At 43.6% G+C, this 20721-nt stretch overlaps 1 protein-coding gene across 2 annotated transcripts in view; it reads left to right on the top strand.

Annotated features, from left to right (window-relative positions):
• LOC310714197 (glutamate decarboxylase 1-like) overlaps positions 1-20721 on the top strand; it is a 36678-nt gene that overhangs the window by 2085 nt on the left and 13872 nt on the right. For both annotated transcript variants that reach the window (XM_083519407.1, XM_083519406.1), the window contains exons 3-9: positions 7936-8070; positions 8818-9060; positions 10592-10682; positions 15009-15121; positions 16633-16748; positions 17841-17920; positions 19308-19362. In XM_083519407.1, the coding sequence (XP_083375533.1) occupies positions 7936-8070; positions 8818-9060; positions 10592-10682; positions 15009-15121; positions 16633-16748; positions 17841-17920; positions 19308-19362 (833 nt within the window). The remainder of the gene's footprint in view (positions 1-7935; positions 8071-8817; positions 9061-10591; positions 10683-15008; positions 15122-16632; positions 16749-17840; positions 17921-19307; positions 19363-20721) is intronic.

Raw genomic sequence — 20721 nt, 5'->3', positions numbered from 1 at the left:
AAAAATAACTTAAAGGTTTTAATAAGAAAAACAAAAACTCCATTAACACTAAATACATCAACAAACAAACATGACCCAACCACCAACCCATCCCCCAGGGTAATGGGAGAGCTAGATGCTGCTCCTTATATACTCTACCCAAATGCTGACACACCTTAATCAAATACAACTCAGCAGCACCTGCTATGTTTCACAGCTGAAAAGCTGGGTCTCGTTATCTTGCTCTGGCCCTTGCTCTGGCCCCTTAAAGACATACACATGGAGTGGAACAATGATGGACCTTTACATTTAAAGAAACCATTCAACATTTCCCCCGCGGTTCATCTTTGTGGAACAAAAACATAAAGCATACTTTGTACATGTTTTTCATGTGTAACCTTTGGAAGTGCTTTAGTAAAAATGTCCGCAATTTGATTGTCACCTGGAACATACTTAAATACAACCATTTCATCAGCAATTAGTTTCTTTACAAATTCTAAACGTAATCTTAAGACTCTAGTGCGCTGCGTATTGGTCTCTGAACACAGGATAGCAAGTCCACTCTGGGAATCAAGGTAAGCTTTTACTGGTAGTGTTACTTGCATTTGTAGGTCTGCAAATACTTGCAGATACCATTCTACATCACGAGTGGCCTGAACGCATGCACATAATTCACTCTCTGTTGTGGAGAGACAAATAATGGTTTGTGTCTGGGACTTCCATTCAAATGGACAACTGTTATAACAAAACACCATACCAGACACGCCCCTGCAATTATTTTGTTCTACTGCATGAGATGCATCGCAGAAAATTTCAAAACCTTTGTCAATACTTGTTGTAAACTGCAACCTATAGTGTTTGGTATGTTTAAGGTACATTACCACTCTCTTAAGAGCAGAGAAACATTGCGTAGTGGGCTTTTCCACATTGTGATGCATCTTTTAACAAAAGCTTAACTGTTTCATATTTTACACTTGGTGAATAGCACAAATCATAATCTTCGCCTGGAATTTGTTGAAAGCCCCTAGCAACTAGTCTCGCCTTGTACCTTACAACTTCATTTTTGTCATTCATTTTAACTCTATAAACCCATTTTGAATCAATAAGTCTCATATCTGGGGTTTGTGGTACAAGAGACCAAGTGTTGTGCTCTTTTAAAGAAGCTATCTCAGAGTTCATAGCTTTATACCAATTTACAGCTTGGTGCTTAGGTAATTTCTGAACATCATTGTAGCTTTTTGGCTCAAAAACTGCCTTATTGGCATACACAGTATTAAAATGTTCATCTGCAAAACGTTGTGGCTTCTGCCTCTTTCTATCTGAACGTCTCAGTCCGGAAGGAGAGTCAGACTCCTCAGACTTAATGGGACTGAGTGAACTACTAGTTTCAGGTTGTAAATCATCACTGTCAGACTGAAGAGGTGCCTGTAGGCTAAGCTCACGGTCAGAAAACTCAAGAGAATCTAACCTCCCCTCAGGTGCCTGTGACTTTAAATCAAACAAATTATCAGATTCAACAGGCTTTTTGTCTTTTTCTATTAATTCAGAATCACCATTTCCTCCTCCTGCTGCTGCTGCTTCCTCTTCTTCCTCAGTATCATTTATACCATCAGTATCTTGAAAAACAGCAACCCCATTCCAATTTACAGTTTGTATCATGCTTCTGGTAATATGAAATTTGCCAGTTGCTGGTATGTAAATTCTGTACGCCCCCTGCTGGTAGCCCATTAATTTTCCCTGAACACTACGTTCACCCAATTTCTGCTTAGCAGGATAATGCATAATTACATCTGAACCCCAAATACGTAGGTATTTCAGATTAGGGCGTTTTTTAAACAGCTTCTCATAGGGGGTGACATCTAAACCAGAATGATAACTGCGATTTCTAACATAACAAAAGGCATGGAGCGCTTCAGCCCAAAAGTCTTTGGGCAGATTAGCATCGTGCAGATAAGTTTTAACCCCTGCCTGCAAGTCACGCTGCACAACTTCAACAAGCCCATTTTGCCAGGGACTTCGGGGGCAAGATAACTCATGAGTAGTCCCCTGCGCTTCCAGGAATTTCTCAAAATCCTCAGAAACAAATTCCCCGCCCCGGTCAGAAAACAGGTTCTTAATTGGTTTGTTAAAGTGTGTTTTTACCCAGTTGCAAAAAACCTTGTACTTCTCAAATGCTTGGGACTTCTCAGCTATTGCATAAGTCCAACAATATCTACTATACTGGTCTATCAGGGTAAGCCAGTACTTTGAACCTCCTAATGAGGGTGGGAGTGGCCCAACTAAATCACAATGTACACGCTCAAATGGCTCAGTTACTTTCCTATCTGAGCACCTACCCTTGCGTGCAACCTTAATCTTATTCTTGCAACAGGATAGACACTGCATAAAGAATTTGCATGGTTTTAAGTTGAGGCCATTGACAATATTCTTTGTCTTAATTACATCAGCAAAATTCAGGTGTCCCAGAATTCTGTGCGCCACGTGGATACACCCAGAATGTGGTCTTACATTCCTCAACCCCTGGCTTGACTGTGCTGCTCTGCAATTTATAGGCGATTGGGAGTAGGTGCGAAAATACAGTCTATATAAACCATCAGATTCCCGGGCATACAATAGACGTTTGTTCCCCTCGAAAAACTCACACATAGACTTTAAGAAACGCACAGTTATGCCTTGACGGGCAAAGCACCTTACTGACAATAAATTGTCCACTGACGGGCAGTAAATGCAGTTCGCTATTGTAATGTTTAAAGAGTCAAGTTTAACGGTACCCCTGCCAAGCGACTGCAAGACTTGTGAATTGGCTAAATGTACATTACCAATTTCCTCTTCGAAAGAAATAAACAAGCTTCGATCATTGCAGATATGCTGCGATGCTCCTGAGTCGATAACAAAAGACTTCCACTTGGCACCTTTAATTCTTTTACAATCTTTAGTCCGAGCGTGAAAAGCTCGCGGCTCGTTTCTGTCTCTACTATACGATGCCGGCTGCTGGGCTGACGACCGTGATTGACGAACAGAAACAGGCTTGGGAGTACTTTGCTTTCTTTTGGCTCTGCAGTCCCTTGCAAAATGTCCTTGCTTATTGCAGAACCAACAACGCTTTGCAGCTTTAAATGCAGTTGTATCACCACAGGTTTGCATATGGCGTTCCTCATTCTTTCTGGAAACAGGAGTGCTTATGGCACAAACCTCCCTTCTATCCAACTCGCCCATTAATCTTGCCGTTACCCCTTCCACAGTTAATCGTGCTGGTGGAACGGCAGATATCTGGCTAGCTATACCATCAAAGTCCTCATTAAGGGAACAAAGGATGATAAAAACATACTGAATATCAGGTATCTCCATGTCCCTTCGAATTAACTCGCCGCGTATTGCCTCCAGACGTCTCAAGTGTGCTGCCAAATCACCACCAGGCTGCAACTTCGTCTGGTACAACTGCTTGAAAAACGTCAATGCAGACGCTGACTCTTTTCTAACATGCACTGCTGCAAGACTGTCCCACATTTCTTTGGCAGTTTTCTTATTTCTTATATAGACTACTTGCTGGTCGCTGACTGCCAAATTAATTATCGCCCTGGCTTTTGCATCTCCTTTCGACCAAGCATTAGTTACAGGGTCAGGAGGGTCATCAGTTACATAGGTCCATACTTCTCTAGAGGTCAAAAGCGCCTCCACCCGAAAAGACCATAAACTATAGTTCTCATCTGTTAGCTGTGGGAAGACCAGAGCCTTCTCAGCTTCAAGAACCCGGTCAACCATTCTGGAACTCTTCCACACCCACAAAAACTACGCTAACAGGAGAAGGAGTTTTCTAACCTTTCTCAGAGTCCAAAAATATGCAGTCATCCACTCAGCAGCTGGGCCCATAACCAAAGATGTTGGCTTTTTGCAGTATAGTGACGCTGCAGAGAGCTTGCTGGGGAGATCATGCATTAAAAGGAAAGGACTCAAAAATAACTTAAAGGTTTTAATAAGAAAAACAAAAACTCCATTAACACTAAATACATCAACAAACAAACATGACCCAACCACCAACCCATCCCCCAGGGTAATGGGAGAGCTAGATGCTGCTCCTTATATACTCTACCCAAATGCTGACACACCTTAATCAAATACAACTCAGCAGCACCTGCTATGTTTCACAGCTGAAAAGCTGGGTCTCGTTATCTTGCTCTGGCCCTTGCTCTGGCCCCTTAAAGACATACACATGGAGTGGAACAATGATGGACCTTTACATTTAAAGAAACCATTCAACAGCAAGATCCTCAGTCAGAGCTCTGAAGGGAAGGAGCCCTTTCATTCATAGTTGCCTCATTAGGATCCAAGCCATAATTTCCCAATTTCAGGACTCTGACTACCACCTCCTGTTTCTTATTAGGGTGCTCCCCAGTGTGGTGTAGTGGTTAAGAGCGGTGGTCTTGTAATCTGGTGAACTGTGTTCGATTCCCCGCTCCTCCACATGCAGCTGCTGGGTGACCTTGGGCCAGTCACACTTCTTTGAAGTCTCTCAGCCCCACTCACCTCACAGAGTGTAGTGATAAAGCGGGATATCAAATCCAAACCTCCCCCTCCTCCTCCTCCTCCTCCTCCTCTTCTTCTTCTTCTCCTTCTCCTTCTCCTCCTCCTGTCTCCTACTGAGCTCCCAGGCCAGTAACCCAATCTCTTCAGCTATGGCTGTTGAGGATCTGCACACAGAGGCAATGCTTCACTGCCAACAAAGGGACACCCACTGCCTCACCATTTCTCCTTTTAAGATTTTCCCAGTGAAAATACGTAACTTTCCAAAAGCACCGGCAGTACATTCAAAGATGCTATAAATATGAAAAGGAAGAACGACATGGGAATATGAAGCGCTGCGGAAGGCATGCAACTGCAAATAGCTAATTGTCCAGGGATATAATTTGACACTTTTCTTCTCTCTTTCTCTCTATCTTTCCACTCCCACTCCCCTCGCCCTTATCAAATTTTTGCAAGTGGTTAGAAGGAAAAGATTATATCTCTGAAATTACTTCACAGTCATTTTGCATGAGTAGGGAAAGAAAAAAAAGTCGCTTTACAACTCATGCTTTCATTTGAGGTATTAAATGTACCAAAATGGGTTCTGGGCAAAATGAGAACAGATTTACATTTTCAGCACAGTATATTTTAATGACAAAGCCACATTGTAAAATGTGCCATAAAACACACTAGGAGAAAAACGGGGGATTAACACGTAGAATGTAGATTTCTATTTGTAGCAGGTGCAATTTCGCCCCTTCAGATGATTGTATGCAAATATCTTTGTAGGCACCTGTGCTTTGCAGGTAAAACTGAGTCATTAACTGTGTAAATGATCTATTTTTTTCCCCATGCAGAAAATTTCAGCAAAAATCAAATGCACTAAAACAAATATCAGATGTTTCATGTTTTGTTTTGTTTTGTCTCTGGAGTTGAGTTCTGCTAAATTAATTTTAAATAGCATCAGAGAAATGTTGGAAGGTATGAGGTTATACCTATATAACCAGCCAATGTAGTATACACCTTGGGTGAAAATAGCCCCCAAGGCTGAAGAGTGAGTGTGACAATGTGCCACAGACCCACATTAAAAAAGAGAATAAGGGAAGGAGAGGCTATACCTGACCTGGTGAAGCACTAAGGGCAGCACAAAGTCAGGCCATGGAAATACAGTCTCTCACAGGACTGTGAGAGGCAAAGTGAGGCAATTGCGTCAGGCGGCAAGCTCTGATAGAGATCTTCCCTCACCCCTTCTTCTTTAGCGTGGAAGATTGTGTACAGTGTAGCAAGGGAGGGCTGTATTTTGCTATTGAGCAGAACAGTGCCATAGAATTTGCGAAACAAAAGCTGGCTGCTTGGATTCATCCTGGTGTTCTCTAAGCACACAAAGAGCAAAAGAATAGGTGAGACCACAGAACAGGTGGAAAGGATGATTTCATCCTATGTACCCTCCTGGAGAGAGGGACACGGGTGGCGCTGTGGTCTAAACCACTGAGCCTAGGGCTTGCCGATCGGAAGGTCGGCGGTTTGAATCCCCACGACGGGGTGAGCTCCCATTGCATGGTCCCTGCTCCTGCCCACCTAGCACTTTGAAAGCACGTCAAAGTGCAAGTAGATAAATAGGTACTGCTCCAGCGGGAAGGTAAACGGCGCTTCTGTTCGCTGCTCTGGTTCGCCAGAAACGGCTTAGTCATGCTGGCTACATGACCCAGAACAACTATCTGCAGACAAACGTCAGCTCCCTTGGCCTATAGAGTGAGATGAGCATCGCAACCCCAGAGTCGTCCACGACTGGACCTAACGGTCAGGGGTACCGTTACCTTTACTCTCCTGGAGTCACTAACTCTTTGCTCCCCATAGTACTCTTGTGTGCATTTTTACTATGCATCACCTTCCAGGGTTCCAAATTGAGCAACAGGTGGGACAAGTTTAGTGCACTGGTTCCTGCTCTCCCTTCACACTGATCTCATCACATGGAGGCATTTGTTGTTGTTTAGTCATTTAGTCGTGTCCGACTCCTCGTGACCCCATGGACCAGAGCACGCCAGGCACTCCTGTCTTCCACTGCCTCCTGCAGTTTGGTCAAACTCATGCTGGTAGCTTCGAGAACACTGTCCAACCTGTTGGCTTTTTGCAGTATAGTAACGCTGCAGAGAGCTTGCTGGGGAGACCATGCATTAAAAAGGGACTCAAAAATAACTTAAAGAAGGTTTTAATAAGAAAAACAAAAACTCCATTTACACTAAATACATCAACAAACAAACATGACCCAACCACCAACCCATCCCCCAGGGTAATGGGAGAGCTAGGTGCTGCTCCTTATATACTCTACCCAAATGCTGACACACCTTAATCAAATACAACTCAGCAGCACCTGCTATGTTACACAGCTGTAAAGCTGGGTCTCGTTATCTTGCTCTGGCCCTTGCTCTGGCCCCTTAAAGACATACACATGGAGTGGAACAATGATGAACCTTTACATTTAAAGAAACCATTCAACACAACCATCTGTTCCTCTGTCGTCCCCTTCTTCTTGTGCCCTCCATCTTTCCCAATATCAGGGTCTTTTCCAGTGAGTCTTCTCTTCTCATGAGGTGGCCAAAATATTGGAGCCTCAGCTTCAGCATCTGTCCTTCCAGTGAGCACTCAGGGCTGATTTCCTTTAGAATGGATAGATTTGATCTTCTTGCAGTCCATGGGACTCTCAAGAGTCTCCTACAGCACCATAATTCAAAAGCATCAATTCTTCAGTGATCAGCCTTCTTCCATACATCTCACTTCCATACATCACTACTGGGAAAACCATAGCTTTAACTATATATACGGACCTTTGTTGGCAAGGTGATGTCTCTGCTTTTTAAGATGCTATGGAGGCATTAGGATGCCTGAAAAGGGCTTGCGTGAGTCTGCCAATCAAGCATAGACCAGAACACTGGCACCAACTCCAGGGGGCCCTGGGGAGCCGGTCAACCACAATTTTGTTGTGCATGCCTGACCTCTGTACTCCACCAGTACCACTGCTTGACCTTCACCCCCAGGCTGCTGCTACTGCCTTACCTCTGGCGCTTAGGCAGTGGCTGGACTGGGATGTGCCACTGATGCGGGGCCTATATGGGCCCACTGTAGCCATGGACAGAGGCCCCAGGCACCACTGTGGTGTCGGAGCACACATGCCACTCTGTGGCGCACACCCTGAGAGCCCACAGTGTGGTGCCCAAGTTGGCGCAGCTGTGGCGGAGTGACAGGGGATGTTTGTGTGTCAAAAGAAGGGGAATGGAGGGCAATTTACACAAGGAGGTTTACAAGCTGAAGATACTACAAAACAGGCAGCAAAGATCACACACGTAATAACAATCTGATCCAATACAGCGATGGGGCATTGCAGTTTTAAACTGGGTATGACTATTTTAGCAAGCTTACTTATCCTTTGTATTGACCTTTTTTATTCCTCATTTCCAGACAAACAGATCAGTACTGGACCTGACCCACTGAGACAAAAGCGTCTTTCTAGCTTCCAGGGAGAAAGTGAAGAGAGAGAGAAAGATTCTACCATTGAGAGCTTTGTGACCAATTTTTCAAACATCTTTGAGTCAGGTAGGATTAATATATTTGTGTGTGTAGGGGAGAGAGGTGGAAATTTAAGATCTACATGTACAGTTTCTGAATCACCCCATTGTGAATCCTTCAAGACCTGCTTCTCAGGATGTCTGCAGAATCTAGAAGCGGGGTGTTGTTTAGGGGTCATTGTTGTGGTCCATATTTAATTTTGGAGATGCTAGTTTTGCCGTTACTCGTGTTATTTTTGTATACCAATTTTAAAATCTTATTACAGCATGTGGGGATTGTTTAATTTTGTTGTGTATGTTTCGATAAGTTTTTATTTATCACTTGTGACCACTGTTCTCTTATTTTTGAAATTATGTATATCTTTGCATATTGTAAGCCACCTGGAACATGGTTGGAACCATGGAAAGGTGGCATGCAAAGAAGCAATGCTGATGCTGAAGCTGGAGACTCTCCCCCTGTACTTTTTACAGCAGGGGTAGGGAACCTGTGGTCCTCTGAAAGTTGAGGCTAGTGGCCAACAGCTGGAGATAAAGTCCAGATGTCCAACATCTGGAGAGTCACCATTTCCCCATCACTATGGAGTCCTACTTGCTGGGACTGGGGCAGGGGATGGATAGAAGGACCATGGGTTAAAATGGTTGGGAGAAGCTTGACCCCATTTTTCTATCCAGTTGTAGATTTAAATGTGCAACCTCGTGCAAATCAGCCTTTGCCCCAAGTCTCCTCATGAATCCTACACATCATTAAACAGAATTTCTCTCCTCCAACTCCCAGATCTTTTGCCTAATCAGAATGGCAAGGAACTGACAGAACGTTTCCTGCATGAAGTTGTGGGTATTCTCCTGAGTTACATCAAAAAGACCTACGATGGAAAGACGAAAGTGCTGGATTTCCACCACCCTCACCAGCTTCTGGAAGGGTTGGAAGGCTTCAGCGTGGAACTTTCGGATCAGCCAGAACCTCTGGAACAAATACTTGTTGACTGTAGGGATACCTTGAAATATGGAGTCAAAACAGGTAACTGCTCGTTGTGTTTATACAGCTTTGTTTCAGTGGCTAGCAGCCATGTGGACTTTGGGTTCACAGAGAGCATGTGTCTGAATGGCAGGAGCTGGGAGTCAACCACAGGGAAGGGATATTGCCTCCTTGCCCAACTTGTGGGCTTCCCAGAGACATGTGGCCAACCAACATGGGAAACAGGATGGCGGACCACCTTGATCTGTTCATGCTGCTCTAGCATGCGTCTTCCTATTGCAGTCTGGTGGCTTACAAACTTTCTGTTTTCAGGGTAGACATAGGGCCAGATCATACATACATTCATCTGCCCATTGGTATTGTTTATGTGCTGCAGAAATGACTGCATTCAGCACCATTCTACTTCCACATAGCATACCGTATTTTTCACCCTATAGGACGCACCGTCCCATAAGGCGCACCTAGTTTATTTGGGGGGGAAATAAAGGGAACAAAATTATTTCCCCCCCAGGCACGGGGCTGGGGCAGGGGAGGCCCGAGCTTCCCTCGACCCCAGCCCCCAAACAGGCAGTTCTCTGCAAGCCGTGGGAGCCCAGCGCTGGCTCCCACTGCTTGCGGAGAGGTCCGCGAAGCCTGGACATGCTGATCTCAGCACGCGCAGGCTTCGGCATGCAGGCAACTCTCCGCAAGCAGCGGGAGCGCTCCCGCTGCTTGCGGAGAGGTCCGCGAAGCCTGGAGAGCAAGAGGGGTCGGTGCGCACCGACCCCTCTCGCTCTCCAGGCTTCAGCGAAAGCCTGCATTCGCCCCATAGGACGCGCACACATTTCCCCTTCATTTTTGGAGGGGGAAAAGTGCATCCTATAGGGCGAAAAATACGGCAATAAGTGACCCAAGAGCTTTAGACATATGCTGAATTCTTGTGCTCTTCTTTCTCCCTCCTCACTTTTATGGAAGAGCCATATGGTTGCACACGTCACAATCTCCAAGTGGTGAGACTTCAGGGGGTTCCAACGCTTACTCAGAGTTTGGTTTTGTTGGAGTGAAGGTCCTTGAGGACTATGGTGTCTTGAGGAAACTAAGTAGATGTTCATTTCTGTTTGTGTGTGTGTTTAATGAATTATCCACATAAGCCAAGAGCTTTCTTCTACCACAGTTGCTACTGTACCTCCCTGTACAAACACCCCCCCCCCTTGGCTCTACCTAACTATGTAGAAACCCCTCGAGGCTGGTATCTAGGGATTTCTTCCCTCTTCACAATATATTTTAATTGCCACTAATTTCTACCACTAATTTAGGGTTGCCATACGTCTGGAATTACCTGGACATAGCCAGAATACAGCAGTCAGAGCAGTGTCCAGTCGGAAATCACTGAAATTTCTGGGAAAATCCACCTTGGAAGTCTAGATTTTGGTGAATTTCCTTAAAAATAGCTCAAAAGCTCCATTTTTTCATCTTTCACTTTTTGAAATATGGCAACCCTAACAAATTGGAAACTTTGCTGATGAAGTGATGCACCCCTAACATTTCTTCAAAAAGCACGACCTGTTTTATCTTCAATTTATCCACATTTCAGGGCATCCTCGTTACTTCAACCAACTTTCCAGTGGCCTTGACATTATAGGACTTGCTGGGGAATGGCTGACGGTTACAGCAAATACAAACATGTATGTACTGTAGATTGTCATTTTTATACAAGATTAATCTGAATTAAGTAACAACAGCGAAACCAAACTCCTTTTTTATTATTGCTCTTTAAGAATGCAAAGGATCTATGAGATCCAGCAAACAGAGACTAAATACGTTTATGAAATGCACCCCAGCGGTACCTATTTATCTACTTGCACTAGTGTGCTTTCGAATTCTAGGTTGGCAGGAGCTGGGACAGAGCAACAGGAGCTCACTGGTCTGAACCACTGAGCCTCTTGGGCTTGCTGATTGGAAGCTAGATAGACCAATGTTCTGGTCTGAGTCTGTATGAGACAGCTTCCATGACTCCAACTTCCATCAGTCCCAGCCAGAATGGCCAACTGTCAGAGACAATGGCAGTTGTAGACCAGCTCATCTTGGAGGACCACATGTTCCTGCTGTGAATTTACAAAGTTTGTCCGACTGCCTTAATAAAAGTCCACTGAGAATTAAAAATAATGGTCGTTAGTTTTGGCTGGATCATGCCTAATTATAAATAGCAACTATTTACAGAGAAGATATGCAAACTTGTCAAAATTCTTTATAGAGAGCCTCCCCCCCCCGGCCTGCAAGAATAACACAATGAATTCTGATGCGCATTGGACTTTTACAAGATTTTAAAAATAACAACTATCCCATCAATTTTCCCGCATTGCAGGTGAAATATATAAATTTTCAGAGTTTTGGTGGGTTTTGCTGTAAGCAAATTTAAGTGCTTAAATGACACATCTAGAGAGGTCAACAGTGCTGAATCTTTACCCTCCATACTTTAATTACATCTGTGACACTATGAACAGCAGAATTAGTCTCCATAGTGACATTTTAACAAAGTGGGCATTGTGTAAAAACTCTTCAAAAGATGAAGTTGGAAGGAGTCTGAGAAATGTCAATGAAAATACTGTTGATAACTTTGGATATAAACAGAATAATGTCCATGCCAAGTTCTTATGGAAAACTTTAACAAATTTAATCGTTTTCCTCTGCTGTCTTAAATATTATGTAATGAGCTTGGAACAAAGATAGCTTATTGACTAAATTTGGACTGTAGGACTGCATCAAAGGCTTCAAAAGCTTTCCAAAAAGCCTTTTTGTTGTTGTTCAGAATTGAAGACAGACTTTCACAATGGATTGTACTCTTGCACATCTTTGATTTTAAAGAGTGACATTTCAAAAATATTCTTAAAACTCCTATGTGGCATGGCATCTCAAAGACAATTGATTTCAACCCAATGAAATCAATTGGGCTAACTTAAATCCTGTCAATTTCAAGGGACACCTTCTAAGTGTAACTAAGCCTGTATCCAAACCAGTTTAATTCGATCACCAGAATGAGTCACTGAGAATTACACCATTTGAGTTTGATATTTTAGAATAAGTCTGGAGAGCTTTTGAGACAAAGGCAAAGATACAAACAACTGTGCAATCCATTCTACATGCCCAGTGGACCTTTGAATTCATGTTCATTCCAACTGCCACTTTGATGCACAGCTTTCTGCTTCTGAAGTTCAGGAGAGCTTCAAAGTCCAAACATGAAACAGACAGGGCTATATGGCAGCAGTTTGAGAAGAGCAGCAAAAATTTCCACTAGGATGGCCCTTTCCACATTTCCTGATTAGGCGCAGAGATCAGCCTGAATTCAGTGGAGCACCATGACATTTCCCTTTTCTATTAATGGAACATTCTTGGTAGAGTTTATGTGCTCTCAACGAACCAAGCACTGGACATGTACTGTGTACTTCAATATTTCCCTGTACCTTTGTGGATGGAAATGTCCATTACGCCCACGGTTAACTAATGTTGTTCTCTGAATTTGGCGCCAGCAGTGCAGGATGAGGATAAGGTCCTCTTATCCTCTAAGAGAGGATAAAAGGACCAAGGCATGCAGACAAAGTGCAGTGTGATCAAAAGGGGATTTTGATCAAAGGGAGCATGAAACTCAACGACATAGTTTCAGGGCTCGAAACCCATTATGCACTTACCTGTACTGTTCAGTAAGCTTTGTTTACCGGCTCGCTGGCAAACACACCTCTCTTTTTGGGAGCGTGGGGTGGGGTGGAGCAGAGTGGACTGTGCCAAGCCGGGAAGAAATGCTTCAGTGTTAGATAGCGGCTTTGTTTTCTTTTCTTTTTTTATAAAATATTTATTAATTTTTCACAAATTATATAAACAAACACAACAATTCAAACAAACACACATACAAGAAAAAACAAGCATAATTTCAAATCCTTATTTTCTTAAAACTTACTTCCCCGACCTCCTCATACCTTCCCTTTCTGCATTCCCATTTAAATATTCAGTTCAGCAAATCCTCACCCTTACTTCTATATAATTATTGACCTTTCTTTTCTTTTAACTTAATCGTTACAGCTGTCATCCATTTAATTTCTAAAACCGCATCATTCTAACACTCATTAATTTTACAATGTTTCTTAAGATAGTTCTTGAATTTCTTCCAATCTTCTTCCGCCGTCTCCTTTCCCTGGTCTCAGATTCTGCCAGTCATTTCTGCCAGTCCCATATAGTCTATCACCTTCATCTGCCATTCTTCCAAGGTGGGTAGATAGCGGCTTTGTTTTCTTCCACCACATGGACCACTCAGTGTGGTTAGAGAACAAGCATTTGTCGGGAAAGTTGTTTGATGCTGATGATAACAGAACTACCTCTTGGAGGCTTCCGTTCTCAGTAATAATGTTTAATTATTATGTATAGCAATTCTGTACTGCTGTCCATTAACAACAAATTACCTGCGTAAGTTCAAAAATATCATTACAGTGGTACCTCTGATTATGAATGGGATCTGTTCTGAAGCCCCGTTCGCAACATGAAAAGAATGCAACCCGCAGCGGCGCGTCTGCGCACATGTGGGTTGTGATTTGCCGCTTCTACGCATGCACTTGACATCATTTTGTGCATCCACGCGTGCGTGAGTGGCAAAACCTGGAAGTAACCCTTCCCAGTACTTCCGGGTCACCGCGGGACGTAACATGAAAGAATGTAACATGAAGCGGATGTAACATGAGGTATGACTGTATTGTCATTACTGTTGTCATCATCATCATCAGTGGTGTGCGGTCAATGGACTAGGGGGACTAGGCTAATCCCCTAAAGAGTCCACTAGCCCTCCCATCACCTCCCCAAAGCTCAACTGGCTTTGGGAAGGAGGTAGCAGGGCTTCAGCATCCGGGAGGCCTTGTGCCTCCACCATCCCAAAGACTGGGAAGCTTCTTCTCAGCTTAGGGAGGGAGGTGCGATGCTCAGACCCCCGACCCAATCGTCCTTGCAAGCTGGTACCTCTGGTCCTAACTATCCCCCTACCAAAAAATTCACTGCATGCCATGGAATCAGTCATCAGCATAGAAGTTAAAACTGAAGTGTAACAACTAAACTCAGATTTAACATCTTAAACAAGCAGTAGGGAATCTCAGGAACTTCCCACAGGCCACACCCCCTTGCTAGTCCTACTTGTTGTTGTTGTTTAGTTGCTTAGTTGTGTCCGACTCTTTGTGACCCCATGGACCAGAGCACGCCAAGCCCTCCTGTCTTTCACTGTCTCCCACAGTTTGGTCAAACTCATGTTGGTAGCTTTGAGTCGTCCCCTTCTCCTGTGCCCTCAATCTTTCCCAACATCAGGGTCTTATATCAGTCCTACTTAGTACCCTCCTTTGGTGCTTTAACCACCTGGTATGTGATAGTGCCCCTTGCTCAGCTGAATGGAGCTGAGATGTTTTGTTGCTTAGATGCAGCCTACAGTGCAAAGACAAAAGTCCACTGACTTTTGCCTCTGGGCCCACCCACTTCTTGCTCTCTAACCATCCCTACTTTTGCCTCTGGCTCCACCCACCACTGGCATAGGTTTCTCCACCCTTGACACAGAAGATGGAAAAGAGGGTGGTAAGAAAAAGTACTTCAGGAAAGAAGGGATGAAAAAGGAAATGTGAAGGCCCCAGATTGAATTCTACCTGTGCACAAGTAACCCCAAGTAACATCCACATCCTCATAGATGGGAATGTTCGTATATATATATATATATATATATATATATATATATATATATATATGCATCCAGCCAATTCCTTCAAAGCAGGGTGAACCTTGAGATACAGGTGCAAATGAGCAAATCCAGGTGTCTCAATACATTCATGCTCCCTTCCTGTGTGGAAGCCTGTTTCTGTGAGCAATTCTCTGTTGCTTGACCGAGGCGGAAATTTGTATTGATTTTTCTTTGTCTTTATCAAGCTATTCTGATGAGTTCATTTTATGTTTCTGACTACCATTTGTTTGTTGTTTTCTTAAAAAAATATTAGGTTTACTTATGAAATAGCCCCAGTATTCATTGTAATGGAGGAGATCATACTTCGAAAAATGCAAGAAATTATTGGATGGGGGGAAAGTGAAGCAGATGGCATATTTTCTCCCGGTAAGTAGATCAGAAATTATTATTCATACAATGAGTCTTATTCAAACCCTTGAACCGACATGGATCATTTGCTGACATTTTAAAATGTGAACATTAATTTGAAGAGAGCCTGTGTATAGAAAGATGAATAGATACTGGCTCAAAATCACTGTAATAACATGTTTCTTAAGGGGAGGGCAGAGAAGTCCGAGAAAGTGGTATGGCTAGATTATCAAATCAAAGCTTTAAAGAGAAAGACTTTTTTCTTTTGCTGTGATCAGGTATCACACTAAACTATGGTTTAAGGTAAAGGTAAAGGTACCCCTGCCCGTACGGGCCAGTCGTGTCCGACTCTAGGGTTGTGCGCCCATCTCACTTAAGAGGCCGGGGGCCAGCGCTGTCTGGAGACACTTCCGGGTCATGTGGCCAGCGTGACAAAGCTGCTCTGGCGAGCCAGCACCAGCCAGGCGCACGGAAACGCTGTTTACCTTTCCGCTAGAAAGCGGTCCCTATTTATCTACTTGCACTTAAGAGTGCTTTCAAACTGCTAGGTGGGCAGGAGCTGGGACCGAACGACGGGAGCTCACCCCGCCGCGGGGATTCAAACCGCCGACCATGCGATCGGCAAGCCCTAGGCACTGAGGTTTTACTCACAGCGCCACCCGCGTCCCTAAAACTATGGTTTAGCAAGAGATTAATGACCCCAGCTTCCTCCCAGCCTTGTTTGCTCTACTTCCCATGCCCAAGAGGAGGACATTGGATGGAAGTACCCATCCAAACATTTCTGTATGCCACCACAACGCTCGGATCTTATTAGCTCCAAACTGGTGAGTGAGTGAGGTCCTTAAAAAGAAGGATTGGCGATTAAAAATGATAGGATATGCAAAGCACTTCCTTCCCAATGAAGAGCTTTTATGCTCGCAAGACTAAATGCTTTCCCCTCCGCAGTGACCACAGGTAGATACTCGCAAATTCCTTATCAATCCTGCCTGTGTGCCTGCAGTCAGGAAGTACCAAACTCACTGGACCATATTCTTTTGGACAGCCCTTTGCACAGCAGACTCCACAAACAGATGCCAAGCAAGATGTTGGACCTGGGACCCACGGCTCAGAGAAAAAGCCAAATGAGGTTCCTCCTAGCGGATAGGGATTAATCTCCATCTTACCCGAAAGGGTTCTTAATGAATCATCCCTCTAGGGCAGGGGTCAGCAAACTTTTTCGGAAGGGGGCCAGTCCACTGTCCCTCAGACCTTGTGGGGGGCCGGACTATATTTTGAAGGGGGGGGGGGAAATGAATGAATTCTCATGCCCCACAAATAACCCAGAGATACATTTTAAATAAAAGGACACATTCTACTCATGTAAAAACACGCTGATTCCTGGATCGTCCATGGGTTGGATTTAGAAGGCGATTGGGCTGGATCCGGCCCCCGGGCCTTAGTTTGCCTACCCATGTGTTATGTTGTACTATTCATTCCAAAGGAGACTAAGCTATTCAAGCAGATGCTTAATTTCTTTCTTTGTCTTCCAGGGGGCAGCATATCAAACCTCTACAGTGTTCTAGTTGCCCGCTATAAATGTTACCCTGAGATTAAAACCAAAGGAATGGCAGCCATTCCAGACATCATACTCTTTGTTTCTGAACATGTGAGTATGCACTTGCAATAAAGATGATGCGATGTTATTTGCCTGTGATATGATGCCTTTTAATGATAATCCTGTAGAGACTTGTTATATTTTAGTAAGTCTTTATATAAGACCAGTAATAAACCTTTGTAAGCTTCTTCTCTTTTCTTGTTGTGTGTGTGTATATGTGTCAAAGAGCTCAAATTTATGCCTTGTCAAAGAGCTCAAATTTATGCCTTGTTTCACTTGCAAAACCAGGTGGAAAGCTGTGTGTGTGTGTATGTGTGTGTGTGTGTAAAATCATGCGCTGCTGCTATGCTTGTCTTGCGAGAACCGCCACCCTAAGTCAAATCTAACCGAAATCAATCAGTTTGCAACAAACATTTTATGCGTGCATGCAAAATGGGTACTCCAGATTTGCCACCAATTCATGGTAAATTGGGGGGCCATTTAATTCCAGCCCTAGTTCAAACATCTCTATTCATTTCCATGGCTGAACTCGGGGGGGGGGGGGGGGACAAACAACCTGATTCTGCAAGTTTCAAGTAAAGATTGCGTATACTCTGTAAAGATTTGCCTGGCTCCCACATTGTGACCAAAAGAGCTCAAATTTATGCCTTGTTTCACTTGCAAAACCAGGTGGAAAGTTTTCAAATATCAGATTTTATCTTCCATTGATTTCAATGGAGCTTAGTCATAGCTCATTGCTGGCCTTAACTGGGCTGTGACCATTGTCAATTTCATAAAATAATGGTTGGTAACCAGAGAAATCTCAAGGATGCCTTATGAGCTGGTGACAATACCTCCCTCTGTGGATCAAAACAGTATTAGAGATGATATATGTTTTGGAATGGTTACTCTGAAACCAGCAAACACAGGAATGGGCAGTTTCACTGTGTATGATGTTCACTCTTCTCCTCAAAACAATGATTTAAGTAGTATTTTAGTTGAATTGTACTCCCCTAGATGTCAACAGACGACAAGGGCTTAAATCCCTGTCTTGTCTGTCTTTGTATTTCTTTAACATAGAAGCAATCGTAGAGCAATCTTTCAGCTCTAATGTATGTTGTGAGATCTTTCCTCTATTTAACCTTTTCAACCTTACTATCTAAGAGCCATTATTCTGTAAAGAAAGCTGCAGCGGTTCTTGGGATCGGAATGGATAATGTTATTGTCGTCAAGTGTGATGAAAGGTAAGGCCTTCAGCTGCTTTTTGTGCATGATTTTTATATCCACTCAAGCAATTTACTTGCATTTGCAGAGATGTGTAAACCTTTTATTCCTTCATATTCTAGATTCACATATTAGGAACACCTTCCCCCAAAAACAAATGTGTTGTTTTCGCAATGCCGAACTGAATAATGTTTTCTGTATTTTAGGCATAATATCTGAAATAATACCTTAATTGCACATCATTCAGTGAACTGCCCGTTTAGTCGCCATATTTCAATAAGTAAAAACCAGGACACCCTGAAACTTGCTGAGCTTTTTTTAGGAAACCACAAAAATTGTTGAGCTTCTTTATGACAAACCCCAAGGTTGTTGATTTTTCAATTGACTTGCCTAAAAAGTGCTGGCTTTTGAAATTACCCCCGGATGTCAATTTATTTTTGAAATCCTGGTCTCCCTAAGCAATTGGCTTCATTCCGCAATGGCTTGTGCACCCATCAGACATGTTTTTCACAGGTCTGATAATAAGTTCTCAGATGTCCTGTCTCTTTTGGGCTACTTGGCAAAAAACCATTTAAAGATGGGAAGCTTAACATCTTGTTTAGCACCAGAACTCCATTTGGTGGCTGCCTCCCCCAAATTCACTGGGCATTGCATCATTTCAAAGCATTCTGGGAAAATACAATGGTGACCACCTCAAAAAGTGGCAGACATCAGGCGATAGCTGTCCAAATCAGCTCTGTCACTACAGCAAAAACAACGGTTAATGGTTTATGTAAAGAAAAAACAATGAAAACAAATGAACGGAAATGAACGAATTGTAGAAAAATTCCAAAATCCATATCAGGAGAATACTTTTAGCAGGTCAATCAAAATGTCACAAAATAACATTGGGGCTTTTCAGTTCTCCAGAACAGAATGGACAAGACCAGGAAACACTGCTGGTAGTGAAGTCATGGCGTCTGCACTTGGGTCACAGCTCACGTCCACAGCAAACATTTCAAGCACATTTAAAGTTCATGGCTTCTGCACAGCTACAATTCCTAGCATTCTTTGGGGGAAGCTGTATGCTTTAATGTTTGGTGTGGGTGTGACCACAGTCTCCAGATGGAATGTGAGATAAAATAGCAGACACGAAAAGGAGGTTCTATTAGGCGCCATGCAGATTTCAGGTGCCAGCCCAAATTACAAAACTGGGGGTGGGGGGGGGGAGAAATATTGCACACTCCCAATGTAGAGCCAAACATCCTGTTCCTCTCTGAAGCGGTGCATTGAGTCTTATGGGGGTTTCTTCCACTATGCAAAACTTTAGCTTGCTGGGGGAAACGGCTGGTGCCCTTAATGGTTATGCATTTGGAAGGATGCACAATGAGTAATATTTAGCAAGCACTGCTGCTTTGTTCTTAACAGGGGGAAGATGATTCCATCTGAACTGGAGGAAAACATTATCCAAGTTAAAAAACAGGTTTGGCTTCCATCACCTTCATGTAACCTTTCAGGTCCTTGTTCTATAGCTACTCTGCTGGAATTTAATGGTATGTTTGTGTTATCCCTATTGAGCTAAATTGGACTTTGGCAGGTTATTTGGAACTAGCCAGGCAAGTTAGCAGGTGGTTGAGGATGACTTGGTGGCTGCTCTTCATCTCCTGCTCCTCTTTGTCCTTTGCAAAGTGAAAGGGATGATGGTGAAGGAGGAGGACAGGGCTAGGGACCTTATGGTCCTCCAGATGTTACCAGAATCCAACTCCCATCAGCCCCAGCCTGTTTAGCCAATGGTATTTTTATGGTATTAAAAATATGCCATATGAAGCAGTCTCAAGCAACGACTAGAGCAGCCTTTCTCAACCTGTGGGGCCCCAGATGTTGTTGGACTACAACTCCCACCACCCCTAGCTAGCAAGGCCAGAGCTCAGGGATGATGGGAGTTGTAGTCCAACAACATCTGGGGATCCACAGGTTGAGAACCACTGGACTAGAGAGTCTCGCTAGTGGAAGCCTGTGCACAAACTTCCACCAGTGCAATGGGGTTTCCCCTGCTACTGTTGTCATAGTAGCAAGTTGAAATGCCTCCCAATTTTTAAAATATTTTAAGTGTTGAAGAACGTATGAGCTGGACAAAGAGAAAGGAAACCCAAGAGTTCTGATCTGTAGGCTGACAATCAATGATGATGATTGTGCACACAAGACAAAGAAGGAAAAAAGAATAGATTCTCCCACCTGTGATGCGTCAATTCATTTTTCCAGAATATAGGCAAAATGCCTTTGCGATATATCGCATTGCCACTATATCCTACAGTGATGCTTGCCAAGAAAAGGAATGAATCTTACCATGCTCTGCAGCAAAGGATTATGATGTTTCACAAAAGTTGAGCTTTCTTTGGGCAGAGTTGTTGAACTTCTTAAAGTTTTGACCTCCTGGTTAGTTGCCCAGGAAGGTATAAAGACAAGGGAATGTTTCTTACCATTCTTTTTTATTCAATAGTTACACAGAGAGGCTATAGAACCCAGCCTCTTGGATCATGGCATTGTCCTGAGGGAAGCTCCATCTCCTTCTCTCCCACTTCCTCATTCGTCATCATCATCACCTCCTCTATGGGTGCTGCTAAGTGCCCTCTGTCTTTGAGCTCTTTGCCCTCCTACTTTTAAGGCTCGCTAGGTTCTGGGAGATGGAGGGTCTGGAATGCTTTCGAATGACAATGTGTCAGCCAGGTGTTGTTCTGACTCTCCCATAATTTCTCCCTCATCTGCCTCTGAGCTGCTACCTCCCTCAAGCCCCTGTTGTAAATCTATACTGTCTTCCTCTTCCTCCTCCCTGGAAGCGTCA

Source organism: Podarcis liolepis, assembly GCF_965112155.1.
Source record: "Podarcis liolepis genome assembly, chromosome: 8".
In the NCBI taxonomy this organism is placed as follows: Eukaryota; Metazoa; Chordata; class Lepidosauria; order Squamata; family Lacertidae; genus Podarcis; species Podarcis liolepis.
This window is presented reverse-complemented; position numbering and strand designations above follow the sequence as displayed.